General features: G+C 43.2%; 1 protein-coding gene across 1 annotated transcript; it reads left to right on the top strand.

Annotated features, from left to right (window-relative positions):
• The first annotated feature begins 1,392 nt into the window (after positions 1–1,392).
• Positions 1,393–13,342, top strand: actr3b (actin related protein 3B). Its single transcript, XM_018747446.2, has 12 exons — positions 1,393–1,649; positions 2,658–2,713; positions 3,731–3,855; positions 4,111–4,221; positions 4,492–4,587; positions 4,696–4,803; positions 6,145–6,288; positions 6,839–7,012; positions 7,413–7,505; positions 11,011–11,136; positions 11,646–11,729; positions 12,379–13,342. Exons 1-12 carry the CDS (start codon positions 1,606–1,608, stop codon positions 12,472–12,474), a joined length of 1,257 nt encoding a protein of 418 aa, XP_018602962.1. The 5' UTR covers positions 1,393–1,605; the 3' UTR covers positions 12,475–13,342.
• The last annotated feature ends 971 nt before the right edge of the window (positions 13,343–14,313 follow it).

Genomic DNA, 14,313 nt, shown 5'->3' with positions numbered 1-14,313 from the left:
ATGCAGGTCTTAACGTACCAAGAATCCTCGAGGCTTTATCCCCATTTTTGAAAACAGCCCCGTACAGCTCCAAAGAAAAAAAGATTTTTTTTTTAAAAAAAATTCCTGACTACTTGCGATATGTTTGTTGTTTTAGCTAACGTACATTATTAAACCTTGTGCCATGCAGCTCCGACCACGAAACCTCACATTGTATAAAATAATTAATATAAAAAGTCTATCCATAAATATTTATAGTCACTCCAAGCAGCGTCGAATGCGACAAGATGTTTTTCTTCTTCCTCCTTGTTTCTACGTTTGCGCTTTACCGTAAAATAGGGTGTATTATATGCAAATAAGACCCGTTAGTGTTTCGTTTTTTCCTCAATGTATCAACACGTCCAGATAGAAATGAATACGAACCCCAAAATGAAAAAAAAAACAGGACATTATTTTGTAAATGTAAGAAATAGTCTTGAAACAGTTGCTGCACCGTTAATCACTGTGTAATTGATATTAACGTAACCGCAAGAATTAAACTGAGAGATTGTTTACACAACTCCATACACTTCAACTGTCATTTATTCAGTCGAAACCACCAAGCCCTCAGAACAGTTGTTTCCTAATATATGAACATAAATTCTCCCCAAACCATTCGAACTCTTTTCTTCACACATTTACACAGTACCTTCTATCATTATGATCCTTGAATTAAAACAGTCCACCACAGCACAGATCATCTGATTTGATCAACTGAAAGTGTGTTGTTTTCATATTCAGTGTTGAGGACTGTATCTTGTATTCTAAAAGCTCCTGGGTGGAAATGTACTCCTGCTGTGTCCTTCATCAAGAAATTTACCCAGAACTGATAACACAGCAAAAATACCTAATCGATAGATGGGTAAATCGACGCAGCACTATGACTTAACCTCATGATAAGTAGCAACGGACAAACAAACTTGCTCTCTCAAAAATGGACGTGGCAGCTTGGCTCTCTGCATAATAAATAACTTGCATAAGAATTTGCATAAATAAATTACACAAATCAATTTGCAAAATAATTTGCATAAATAGATTGCATACTGCATAAATAAATTGCACAAATGGAAAAAGAAACCAAAACACACATGATATTATTAACGCACTTTTTAAAGTACAACTTTTCCAAGTTAAACTTGGGGCGAAAGTTCCAACTTCTCCGCGCTCGTGCCGGAGAGGCGCGCCGCTACGCGCGGGACCGCTCGGCGCTTATCCCGCGGCTCACCGACCGCTCAGCTCCGCGAGCGCCTCTCGCGTGACATTCCGGAACGCGGCCGGTCCGTTGCTATAGTTACAGCGATCCCCGGCTCCGCTCCACAACATCCGGGAACGAATCCAGCGTGCGGCTCGCGCTGCGTCCCAGAGCCCTTTGACTCGGGAAGCAGTCGCGCTGTCCGCGCGTCAATGTAGCGGCGCAGCGGGGGAGGGGGGGCGCTGCGGACACTGTCCGGGCGCCGCTATAAACTCACCTTACAGTGACACGGGCTGCGCTGCGGGACCGGACCGGACAGGACTGGACTGGACCTCAGGCCGGTCTGTATATGCTGTTGTGGGAGCGTTGCTCGTCACACTGACTGAGTCAGAGACATGGCGGTTCGCTTACCTCCGTGCGTCATTGACGGCGGAACCGGGTGAGTTCCGCTATATTATAATTATAGCTTATTATTATTATTATTATTATTATTGTTGTTGTTGTTGTTACGTTATCCATCGCACAGCAGCAGGTATCGGGTAGTTCAACTGTTATACAGGTGCAGAGGGTCACAAGCTTAAGTTACTTTTTAAAGCATCTTAACTGCTCTAATTACACACAAGTTGTTATTATTATTATTATTATAACAAACCGTTATCCAGGTAGCTTGACTAGTTTATTTTGCAGCGATGCCGATGGGTTCAGAAGCTTGCTTCTAGACTGAAATCACCTTGACTGCTCTAATTACAAGTAATTATTTTAATAATCATAATAATTATTATTATTGAGTGTGACCATTTGGCATTTCTTTTAACTAGGCTGTAATGTAAAACTGAATTTGCAGTTCTCAGTTTGGTTTTATAAAAGGGTTTTGTGATTTGCAAATATGTCACTGTTGCTAATTATAGATCCCAGTAATTTATTGAGGTATTGGGTAGTTTGAAGGGTAGGGAAAAAAAAATGAGGTCAAATTTTTAATGTGAGAGTTCTAAGAAGAGGCGTGCTGTAGTGCGCTGTGTACCGGATCGGAAAGTGTGTCTGTATGGTACACCCTGTTATCTGTGTGTGCTCTACGGAAAGTGAAATCTATGAAAATATACATTAATAAGAGGAAATGATTTAGCTGTTGTCCAGTTAGGTAAGTGTCAGAGTTGGGGTGCGATGTGATGGTTCGAGATAAAAAAAAGCATTTGTGTCCTTCCCATACTGAGATGAGACGTGTGAGGTCCATGTGAGTGCTAGTCAATTTAATTAGGATGCAAATAATGTGGATAACTGTTTACTGGATGCTCCAGCAGCTGTGTGCTGCTGATTGAATTGCCATTAACGCATTTCCAATTTTGTCCAGTCTGTCAGCTGTGCGTGTGTGTGCGCATGCCGGACACTTTGCCTTGGAGCATTTTATCATCATGCTGTGTGTTATAAGCACTGCTTTCTTAACATGCAGATACACCAAGATTGGATATGCTGGTAACACAGAACCTCAGTTTATCATCCCTTCATGTAAGTATCAGGATGGATCGTGACAGCTTCCAAATATTAAACTGAGCAATTTGTCAAAATGTTGTGCTCACTCCATACTGCTGTAAATAAACTTGTCTTGCACACCCTGCTGCATAGTTTAGTTTGACAGCTGTTTAGACGTAAGAAGACTTGTTGTGTTGCAGGAGGGTAGCGTGTGGTTAAGGAGCTGAGCTTAACAACTGGGAGGTCACAGGATCTGATGAGGGACCAACTACTGTATCTTGAGTTGATACCGAACCTAAGTTACTCAGAAAATGTATCTAATTAAAACTGCCAAAAAGATATATTATGTCTCTCTCACACACACACACACACTGTCTGAAGCTTCTCATCCCAAGCGGGGTCACGGCGGGCCGGAGCCTAACCCAGCAACACAGAGTGCAAGGCTGGAGGGGGAGGGGACACACCCAGAACGGGACGCCAGTCTGTCACAAGGCACCCCAAGCGGGATTCGAACCCCAGACTCACCGGAGAGCAGGACCCGGCCAAGCCTGCTGCGCCACCGCGCTCTGCTTATTATGTCTCAGTTTAGACAATATTTTTTCAGCAGGTCTGTTATAACAATAAACGACGGTGATAACAGAATAATTTTGCGCAATGCTAAAATTTGCTCAACTATTTGCCGACAAGTAAGAGTATTATTCTATGCAGTGTGTCTGTGAATGAGTTCTCCCGTGATCATGAGGAGTGTTAATGATAACTCAAAGTAAACAGCCTATATCTAGGTAGTCTTCTCAAGCACAGGGGATTATCTAAATTCCCATACTTGTCTGCTTTTTATGCTGTACATGATTCTCGGTACAGCATATCTACGTGTTTTCAGCTGAAATTCATGAGAAGCATGAAGGAGCGGTGCTCGGCCGCACCGGAAATAATTAGGTTCGAATATTTTGTAGCTCTGACACATTTTGACCAATTTAAAGGTCTGTGCATTTTTGATAGCTGTGGAGGATGCACTTATTTCCCGCAAATGAAGACTTTTTATAATGATTCAAGGCATAGCCATCCGCGAGTCGGCCGGCGTCGGAGACCAGGCCCAGAGGCGGCTGATGCGTGGAGTGGACGATTTAGATTTCTTCATCGGAGATGAAGCTGTTGACAAACCCAACTATGCAACAAAGGTGACGGAGCCTCACTAATTATTACCTTTCGCCACAATAAAAGGTTCATAAAACAATAACCTTTCTGAATTTATTTCTACCTTTTCAGGTTATTCCAAAAGATTATTAGTCATAAGGTATTAGTATGATAATATTGCTTTCTTATATGGTTCATAGAACCTAGTGTTAGCAACCTGTTTCTCATTTTTCCTATTAAATGGCAATGGAATTAAACAACTTCATGCTGTTACGTACTCAAGATTTGTTGCTCTACAGTGGCCAATTCGGCATGGCATCATAGAAGACTGGGATTTAATGGAAAAATTCATGGAACAAGTCGTATTCAAATATTTGCGAGCCGAGCCCGAAGACCATTATTTTCTCATGGTAAGATGTTCCCTTACCTCCATATAGTCCTTGATCGCCACATTTTTTCAATAAACTATCAAACATAGATATACCTAGATGGATTTTTTTCCATGAGTATTAAAAACTGCCAGCTGTGGAAGGCTGAATCTTTTTCTGTTTTAATGTTAACTCAAAATGATGTGTACAGTAGTGTAACAAACTTACTGCTCGAACCCGTAGCTGGACTATGTATAGATTTTTTGAATATTGACAGGTTTGAAATGAAATTTGAGAAATATCCTTGTGCAGACAGAACCGCCGTTGAACACACCGGAGAACAGGGAGTACCTGGCAGAAATTATGTTTGAAACCTTCAATGTTCCTGGACTCTACATAGCTGTGCAGGTACGCTGATGATGATGATGATGATGATGATGAAGATGTCATCATCCAGATGGTCAGGAACTCGTGTGTCTAAACTTTGTTTCATACCTGCGTCAAATCCCCCCCCAGGCAGTGCTGGCCTTAGCCGCTTCCTGGACCTCGAGAGCAGTCGGCGAGCGTACCCTGACGGGAATCGTGATCGACAGCGGTGATGGAGTGACTCATGCCATTCCTGTGGTGAGAACTGCCCCCTTGTTCTTCCTCATAGCTGTAATTATTTCCTCCTTGAGCCTGAACACTGTGTCCACGGTGAATACTGATTTACTGGCAGGAAGCGGCAGGTGGTTAGTGCCGCTGTCTTTGGACTCGGAGGATGCGGGTTCAAGTCCCACCTCCTGTTGTAGTAGCCTTGAGCGAGGCACTTACCCTGAACTGATACAGTAAAAACTACCCAGCTGTATAAATGGGTTAATAACCGGAAGTAGTTTTGTAGTGTCAGCTAAATGAATAAATGTAAATTTAAACATAAAACATGCACTGCACAGATGTTTGGAGCAGAGGTACATACCCTTAGGTCACATCTTTGTTCCTTTTTTTTTTTTTTGTTTTTTCTTTTTGAGTAATGTAATTCCTGCTCCAATTACCGGGCAGCTGAGCTGAGGAGGTGGGGGGATGGCGTGTGGGGGGATGGCGTGTGGGGGGATGGCGTGTGGGGGGGGGGGTAATCTGACCATTGGCTGAGCTTCCGTTACAGTTCATTATGTTAATAATGAAATAGCAGAAGTCCAGCATTTTCTGGAAATGTATTTGCTCGACAGCCTCGCTGAAGGACAGGAAAAAATGAGCGTATTATGGGCAGCCGCTGTTCAGTCATTATTGAAGTGTCTGTCACAGAGCAGCGGCATTTGTTTTTTTTTTTTTTTAAATTTGCAGCAGCAACACTGGGTCACAGCTACATAAAAACATTGAAACGGCAACGTGTGTGCGAGTACATCCACTTAGGTGGCGCTAGGACAAGAAGTGCGCTTTGTTGATTTTCCAGTACGTGTCGGTTGGAACGAGGCGGCTCCGGTGGCACGTTGCAAGAGAACAGCAGTCGCCCTTTGTGGGAGACCTGCGGAAGGAAACACCTTGAAGCGGAAGCGCCGTACGCGTCTCGGTGGATCCTCCGTGAAATTTTCACCCCTTGCGTATTCCCAGAAAGGGTAGCATTTACCTGCAAGCCTGTTACACGAGGTAATACCCTGCTTCCTCTGAGGGTAACCTGTTGGAAAAGAGGAGCTTCCCTCCCAGTGCAAGCGGAGTGGAGCCTTTTTAGTGCTGCTCTTGTGGTCATTCCTCAAACTCGCACTGCAACAGGTTATGACACTGCTAATTTACCACAGTGATTAGAAAACTGAACGTGAACTTCCTGTGAAACTCGCGCGACTAAAGTGAGCGTCGCTTTGTTTTCTGATGTGTTCTTGCATCCTTTCAGCCCCTGTATGGAGAAATCCACCGAAGCAAGCGATTGTGGCGTTTGATTCTGTCCTCCCGGCATCAGCTCAGTCTCTCCCTGTGTGTTTCGTCCTTTCCCAGGCCGAAGGATACGTCATCGGAAGCTGCATCAAGCACATCCCCATCGCTGGCCGAGATATAACCTACTTCATACAGCAGCTCCTGAGAGAGCGAGAGATAGGCATTCCGCCCGAGCAGTCCTTGGAAACGGCCAAAGCGGTTAAGGTAGCGCTCGGCTGTTACGGACCGTAGTACATAATACACGCACGCACACGCACGTGCAAGGGTACATTGATGGGAACTGGATAAAATACGTGCGCGCACACACTTGTTCTCAGGTTGCTGTGACGAGTTCGCGCTGGATCTCACTTGGTTTTTAATTCTGTCTCCGAGAAGCTTGAAGAAAGTGGAATATTGATAAGAAACAGTTCTGATGCCTTGAAGTTGAAATACATTAAAAAGAAAGGGAACTTATTTTGCAAAAGTATCACCACAGTATTTTTTTTTTTCAGGGGTGGTTCATTGGATATTCCTTCTAAAAATGACCCCCTCTGTTAGCTAAGCAAGGTTATATATGCATGCATGTATCCACACACACACACACACACACACACACACACACACACACACACACACCTGGACGCAGGCACCCAGACACACACGTTCTGAATTTACCGATCTGCTGGCCTTAAGCACTCGTAAGGTTTTTGCCCAAGATGAAAAGAATATTTCCCTGCCGATGATGTCAGATGTTTAACGTTTCTTCCCCTTATAGGAGAGATACTGCTACATCTGCCCTGATATTGTGAAGGAATTTACAAAATATGATGCTGATCCTGGAAAATGGATCAAGAAGTACAGGGGTATAAATGCCATCAGCAAAAATGAATTTCTCATAGATGTTGGATATGAGCGGTTCTTGGGACCTGAAATATTCTTCCACCCAGAGGTAATACTTTCTTCATAGCTTGTTTTTGTTCATTCTTCTCAAGCGATGCGACCTTCTAAGAGGTTTGAGCTGGAGCTGCAATTACATGCCTCATTTCTTTCTTCAGAGGAAAGTGCGGCGTTTTAGAGCAGATGTGTGAGCTCATGTATTAAAATGGCTTTAGAATGTGCTATATTTATGCGTGTGACCTTAAACAACTGGCTAAAGACCGAGGTCAACAAATCTTCATGATGTTTTTTTTATAGTCTTGTATGCAGTTCTAATCTGAAACTGTAGATAAGAACTTTTTTCAAGAGCATAAAATCACACATGTACTTGGTATGCAAGGAAGTTGAAATCACAGTACATATGGAGTGAATATAATTTGTGATTTTTTTTTTTTTTTTCCTCTTTTCTTTAGTTTGCCAATCCTGACTTCATGCAGCCTATTTCTGATGTCGTAGATGAGGTCATACAGAACTGCCCAATAGATGTCAGGAGACCTCTGTATAAGGTGGGGCTTCAGTTTTCTGCTCAACATCACTCTGGAGTTTGTGCAACACATTTACATTGATTCATTTTGCTGATGCTTTTCTCCAAAGCACCTTACAATGCTAAGGTACCCATTACCCACATTTACCCATTGGTAGATGGGTAATTTTACTGGAGCAACTTTAAGGTAAGTACCATGCTCAAGGCTGTTATAGCCAGAGGTGGGAATCGAACCTGTGACCTTTGGGTCTAAAGGCACGAGCACTAACCACTACGCTCCCAGCTGTCCCTCATTACACAGCTTACGTTTACATACTGCAAGGATTGGAATAAATCTGTACAGTTCTGTATGGTAGTGTTAAGTGCTACATGAAAGGGTGTTTTAAAACAAAAAAGAGACTTACATTAAACAGTACTGTGTATGTACACATAGCTGATGTGCCCTGTAGTGAGGGAGGGTGTTGGTTTAAATCCCACGCTCTGCTATGGCTGTAGCAGTGCAGTAAAAATGCACACCTCTATAAATGCATAACATTCTGTAAGTGGCTTTGTACAGAAGCATTATCTAAGTAACAGAATGATAAAGTAATAGTGGCCAGAAAGAGGAGTCTGGCTAATATACCTTTTAATGCTGGGAAATGCCTCAACCCTTCTTACACTTCTGTTATCAAACGTTTGGTTTATGCTTTTTTTTTTTTCTGATCTTACTTTTGTTTTGTTCACAGGGCACTTTATAGTAGAAACCTATTCCAAGAACAACGCAAATGCATCAAAATATTGGAGGGAACAAAGGAAAAGTCATATTGGATGAATAGTAATAAAAGAGAAACCTGTGAGGGTGCGGGGGGGGGGGGGCTTTCTCTTCCTCCTGCCATTATCGGCTCGGTTGCTTTTTACTTTTTGTGTGCTTTGGAAGCCTTTCAGGTGGGGGGGAAAAACAAAGGTGTTTATTTCTGGGGGAAAACGGTTGTACTTTCAAAGTCCTTGATGATGAAAACTATGGTTGTTTCGATAACTGCCGTTTTAATGCATATGCAACATTCGTTGCAGAATAATTGCACTTTTAGATTTTTAAATGGCCCTTAAATTGGCCCCTCGCCTGCTTCCTTTATCGCTGCCATCTTTGTGTTTTACATAATTTGATGGCTAGGGGGCAGTGTGTACTTTACCAAAGGAACCCGGGTTATTTGAGGATCGTTTAATGCAGATTGAGGAAGGCTTTCATTCTGCTGTGGCTCGTACAGACAGTCCTGCGGGGTTCACGGGACGCTCGGAGCAGCTCGGAGCCGCGCGTCCCGGCTTGGCGGCCGTGTCCCGTGAGCTTTAGGACGGCCCTTTGTGTAGCGGCTTCTTCGCAGCGGTGCTGCCCGCCGACCTTACTCTCTGCCCAAGTAATTATTTCTGTTAAAACACTTAAGACATGAAAGCAGAGCGGCGGCACCACGGTCCTCGAAGGCTACGGACGGTCGACCCCCGTCTCCTCGAAACGGCACAAAAGCCGACAGCCTTGAGAATTGGCTCCTGTCTTAATTACCCGAACGACTGCTGTAATTACGTCTTTACCGGGTTCACGGTGGATCCACCGAGCATCTCCGGTAGTTCTCCGCTAAGTTTACTGGTGTTGCTCCGGCAATTCGTTACTCCTAATTGTTTAAATTGGCGCGAGTGAAGATGGTGTTTCTTTCCTTCGGTCGTACAGGACTGCTGTAGTTGAAGTTTTATGGGCGTCATTCATTTACTCATTTGGCAGACGTACAGTAATACTCGGAGTAAACGGAAGTGCATTTCATCAACGGATAGGGACACACGATCCTCAGAGGATAGTCACCTAGTCCACAGCCTTTGCATGACATGAGTAGTTGCATTTAGAATTGATAGGGAACGAGTTATGTGATTCCTTACTTATTTTAACTTATTCATTCATTTTATTTTATTTATTTTTTTTTTCACCGGTAAGTAATGAAGGTTTATGGAGCGGAAGCTCGGGCTGTGCGTGCGGGTGAAGTGGAACCAAACCGCGGTACGGCACGTCGCTTACCGAGGTGAAACGGCAGAAGTCTGACGACCAGCGTGCGAACCCTCCCGGTTCTTTAGGGCGAAATCCCCGTCGCAGATCACCAAGAACCACGCAATTTGTGCAAAGTGAAACAAAAGTAGTTGATTGATGGATTGTTCGAGTAGATGTGGTCCGAATCAAACGAGGGGGGACTCGCTCGCTTGCTGCTTGGCCCGTGGCGGTAAACTTCTCGACGTAATCACCGAAAAGCATTTGCCATATAGCTAGAGACATGAAGATAAGTATGTCCAATTAATGTGTCCAGCGGGACCGCGGCAGGCACAGCGCCAGGGGAAAATGTTGCACAGCAAATTAAAAGTTTTCACTGGCCGTGAAATCGCTCGCCGTAGTGCTTCATCTACCCTGTAATCTCCTCGGCTGACAATGAATGTTAATGAATGTGTGGACGGAAGGGGGGGGTCCTTTTTTTTCCCCCCTTAAAATGCAGCAAATTTATCTCCTGCTGCTGCCGTGCTGCATCCTAATGTAAACAGCACATTAAACAGGGATTGACCTCCCACGCTGCGCCGTGACACAGGATCTGTCGTAGATCCGTGTTATCGGTGGCCGTCAATATTTAATTTTGCTTAAAGTCTAGTTTTCCCTGCTCGTTCTGGTCTCGCGAGGCCCCTGCTAATTACCTTCCTTTTGACCTGGCTTTGGGCATTAGCATCTCCTCGACCATGCCGGAAGGTAAGGCGCATCACCTTCGTATGCTGAGCCCGGATGAAGCCTCAGTTTGAGCAAGGCGGCAATGAGGTGTTTTCGAATGTTAAATTGTTCTGCCCGGCCTTTTATTTATGAAGTCGACATTCCTCAGCTGTTTCGCATATTATTTAATGCGATGCGAGGAACTCCTCCGTCGGTTGTCGAACCGATTTGCCGGTCCGGTTTTAACAGTTTGATTCAAATCGATTAATTTTTTTCCTTTGGGGGGGGGCATGTGATGTTTCTATTTGCGTCCTGCTGGTAATTTTAAACCCATGTGATTTTTTTTTTTTTTTTTTTTTTTTTAACCTAACCAGTGGTTAGTTCCAAACTAATTCCGAAAGTACAAGGGCAACTTTCAATTATTTAGTTATATATCTGTGACATTCATTCATTCATTTCCTGATAGGGACTCTCCCCCATCCTTTCACAACCGTGATTATCTGTATATATTATCACAGTCTGCATGCATCCACCTGGCCCAATTCTACTATATAATGTATTGTATGTGTCTTATAGTACTGACCACATGACCAGCCATTGACCGCAGTGTCTCATGTTTGAACGCTTTCTGTCTTGCAGTAAACTCAATATGCTGCTGTAAGCGAATCAAATTGTAAAAATCCATTCTCAAGCATGAATTCAATCAGATCGAATTTTTTTTGCTGAATTGCATAGTACTACTGTTGATATTTACAAATAGAGCATCGGTTTCTTTGGCCAATGGTTGATCAAGGATCGATTTCCCCTTCCTGCACTACAGAACATCGTCCTGTCCGGGGGTTCCACTATGTTCCGCGATTTTGGTCGCCGCCTGCAGCGGGACCTCAAGAGGGTGGTGGATGCACGCCTGAAGTTGAGCGAGGAGCTCAGCGGGGGCAGGATAAAGGTAGGTCTGTTCCAGCCCTCTGCTGAGATGGATGTCCAGCCCGGTGTTATTGATTTTGGGTGAGCTGCCTGTGGGGTTGCTGCCTTCCTTTGAGTCTATCTTTTTGTTGGCCTTTGCACTTCATGGCCAGGTTCTATTGCTCTGCTCACCTCAGCTCACCTGTGCTCTGCTCTCAGTATGTCCAGAATTCTTCATTTTAATGGAAACATTCTTTTAGATGGTATACTTTTTCTACATATGTTTACCTTCCCGATGAGACTGGAGCAAAGGAGCAATCTCTGCCATGGTCAGATCAGATTTGCTTTTGAAAAAAAAAATAGAGAACATGTTTGGTTCTCTCATTGAGTACCATGACCTTGACCACAATTTTTACATGTATAAAGATGTCATAGAATTTTAATACATTTAGTCCAAAAAAAAAAAAAAAAAAACAACAAGTGTTTCATGTTGTTGCAGATGGGCTCAGGTGAAATGTATGAACAGCTCTGGCATCTCTCTTTGTACTGTAGCCCAAACCCATCGAGGTCCAGGTGGTTACGCATCACATGCAGCGCTACGCCGTGTGGTTCGGAGGCTCAATGTTAGCTTCCACCGTAAGTATAGACACTCAAGGGACCTTCTGGGAGATACGTGAAAATCATTCAAAATCCATTTCAGGAGTCCTCATGCGTCAGATTTCTCCAAGTGCTCGACATCTGTATGTCTGTTCTAGCATAACAAATATTCCGAAGATATTACTCTGATCTCTCGTGTGGATTTGATAACAGCAATACAATTCCGGGATAACTGACATCAAATATTAACAATTACATACAATTCAGGGCTTGAAATGTTTGAGGAAACAGTCCTGTTTAGTCTCAGAGCTCTGCAAAAGGTGAGGGGAAAAAGTTATGTAGAAAGCTTGCCATCTCTGAAATATTACACAAGCTTACAAATTATATGGCCAGGGTTGTGTTTTTTTTTTTTTTTTTTAAAATATAGTCTTGAATTGGGAAGGTTCGATAGCTTACATTTTTATTGAATTATATTGCCATTCATAATTGATTTTAAGCTGAAGAAGGTTTGCGCTTCGTAAACGGTCATGTTCCACCTGCTACAGATTCAGGTATTGACCTGGAAGTCGAAGCTAAGCAAAGCTGGCATAATTCCTCAAGAGAGCCACTTGGAATGGGTTTTAAGTGCTTGGAAACGGCTCTCGCGTCAAGTAATAAATAGTTGTTTGCTCTTTGTGCGTCCCGACAGCCCGAGTTTTTCCACGTGTGCCACACTAAAAAGGACTACGAGGAGTACGGACCAAGCATCTGCCGGCACAACCCCGTCTTTGGCATCATGTCGTAAGAGGAGGCCTACGATCCCTGGCAGAGGCGCACCGTGGTCCCAGGGGGCTGCTGCTACCAACAGATGCAGTAGCTGGGAGGAATGCTGCCTGTATCCTCATCATAAAGTATCCAGGCAACCAGAAGCTTTCCAGGTGAAGCCATAAACTGACGACTGTTTTCTGAATATAAACTTTATGTATTGCGTTACTTTGGCCATTCTGCAGAGCTTGACACCCTTGTTTAGAGGATAATTATTGAATCTTAATAGCATTTGCTGTAAAATGGATTCACCCAACTTTAGTTTTATAAGAGTTCTCTTTAAGACATGAATGAAGCAGCAGGCTTTCAGGTTGTATGTAATATATATACATGAAAGTACGTAAATAAATATAACAGAGTATTTCGGAGTTAGTATATATTTGTATTAAAGAGGATTGTTTATCAAATCTGGCCGTTGTTACAGGATGCACTGTAATTAACTGATTTACAATACAGGCTGAAGTACATAAAAATGAGATGTGCAGTTTGGTTTCCATTATATTTAGAATATTAGTCATTCATTCTTTGAAGAAATTGGTAATATATACTATATATCGGTTAATATATACATATTTATCTCATGTATTTGCAGTTTTTTTATTTAAAATGTTTGGACTACAAAGTAAGTTATAGTTTAAGAAATTGTCTTGACTGATTATATAATATAAAAATAGCAACCGATGTGTCAGGCTGACCTAAATAAAGGCACCCTTTACCTTTTGACTGTTTCTGTCTTCAGATTGTCGTAAGATTAATTAACAAATTAAATATAATCTTGCTTACTGAATAACTGCATCCATGGTGAGGACAAAGACAGAAAGTCAGTCTAATATTTGCAGAACGTTTCTCCCCCCCCCCATTCTGCAGTTTTAAATCCGTTTTACGAAACATAAAATCCACTTTCACAAACGAGCCTTAAAATACAGTGGCTTAATAAAGAGTGCAGTTCTTTGTTCTTCTTCCAACATGTTAAGTGTGATGCTTTCTGGCTCTGCCATGGTGGAGAATGAGAGAGTGACATATGGGCTGCTGCGGTTCCATACGGTCAGGGAATGTCATGACCCTGTCTTTAGCCCTTTACACAGCGCGTTACTCTCCATCGCTTACCTGCTCGAAAGAATTGTCACTTTAGTATTCCTCAGCACATACCGCGAGCTATCTGACTAGAAAACCCCGACAGAAAATCCTCTTTTGATCCCTAAATAACACCCAAAGGCGACGCAGGGTTCCGGGGCCGCTCAGCACACATCAAACAACTCTGGCTGGTCCCGCTGCTTTTGCCGTTGCATCTTGGGATCTTGTTTCAGCTTTACGTTTGATGGCTACGCCGTGGCCGACAGTCAGGTGCGGGCCGACTGGAGGATTGGAACCCGCTTCGTGTGTCATTTGCAAACGGGGCTGCGTTTTCTTGCCGTGCGTCGAATGGGATCGCCTGTTAAATCCAATATTGTCCCGACAAAGAGCTATCAGCTCCGGACTCAACTATTTTTAACTCCGAACCTTGAAAGCCGGCACAACTGTATTTTTACTCTCCTGCTATTTATACCACCTGAGTGGTTTTCATGTTCAAGATGAACCTGAGACTTATACGTACGCCAGCTTCCTAAAATAAGTCTCTTGGCATTAGATTGCAAAAATATTAACTTTAATCAATTTAGTGACAAAGAAATACTACACCTCCTGTTGAAATGAAGGAGAATCAATAGTTTGTTACGATGGAACCTGCACTGTGGTGCAAGGGCTGATATAAACAAGCCTCTGAAAGAAAGCTAGAAAGAAGGAAAGACGGAACAAAGGTATCCAGAATTACAGGGCCTCG

The sequence above is a fragment of the Scleropages formosus genome, chromosome 19 (genome assembly GCF_900964775.1).
Source record: "Scleropages formosus chromosome 19, fSclFor1.1, whole genome shotgun sequence".
In the NCBI taxonomy this organism is placed as follows: domain Eukaryota; kingdom Metazoa; phylum Chordata; class Actinopteri; order Osteoglossiformes; family Osteoglossidae; genus Scleropages; species Scleropages formosus.
This window is presented reverse-complemented; position numbering and strand designations above follow the sequence as displayed.

Coding starts and splice junctions, on each gene's coding strand:
- actr3b (XM_018747446.2), top strand. CDS start 1,606: ATGGCGGTTCGCTTACCTCCGTGCGTCATTGACGGCGGAACCGG. Junction 6,289..6,838: donor AAACGGCCAAAGCGGTTAAG/GTAGCGCTCGGC, acceptor TTCCCCTTATAG/GAGAGATACTGCTACATCTG. Junction 7,506..11,010: donor TCAGGAGACCTCTGTATAAG/GTGGGGCTTCAG, acceptor CCTGCACTACAG/AACATCGTCCTGTCCGGGGG.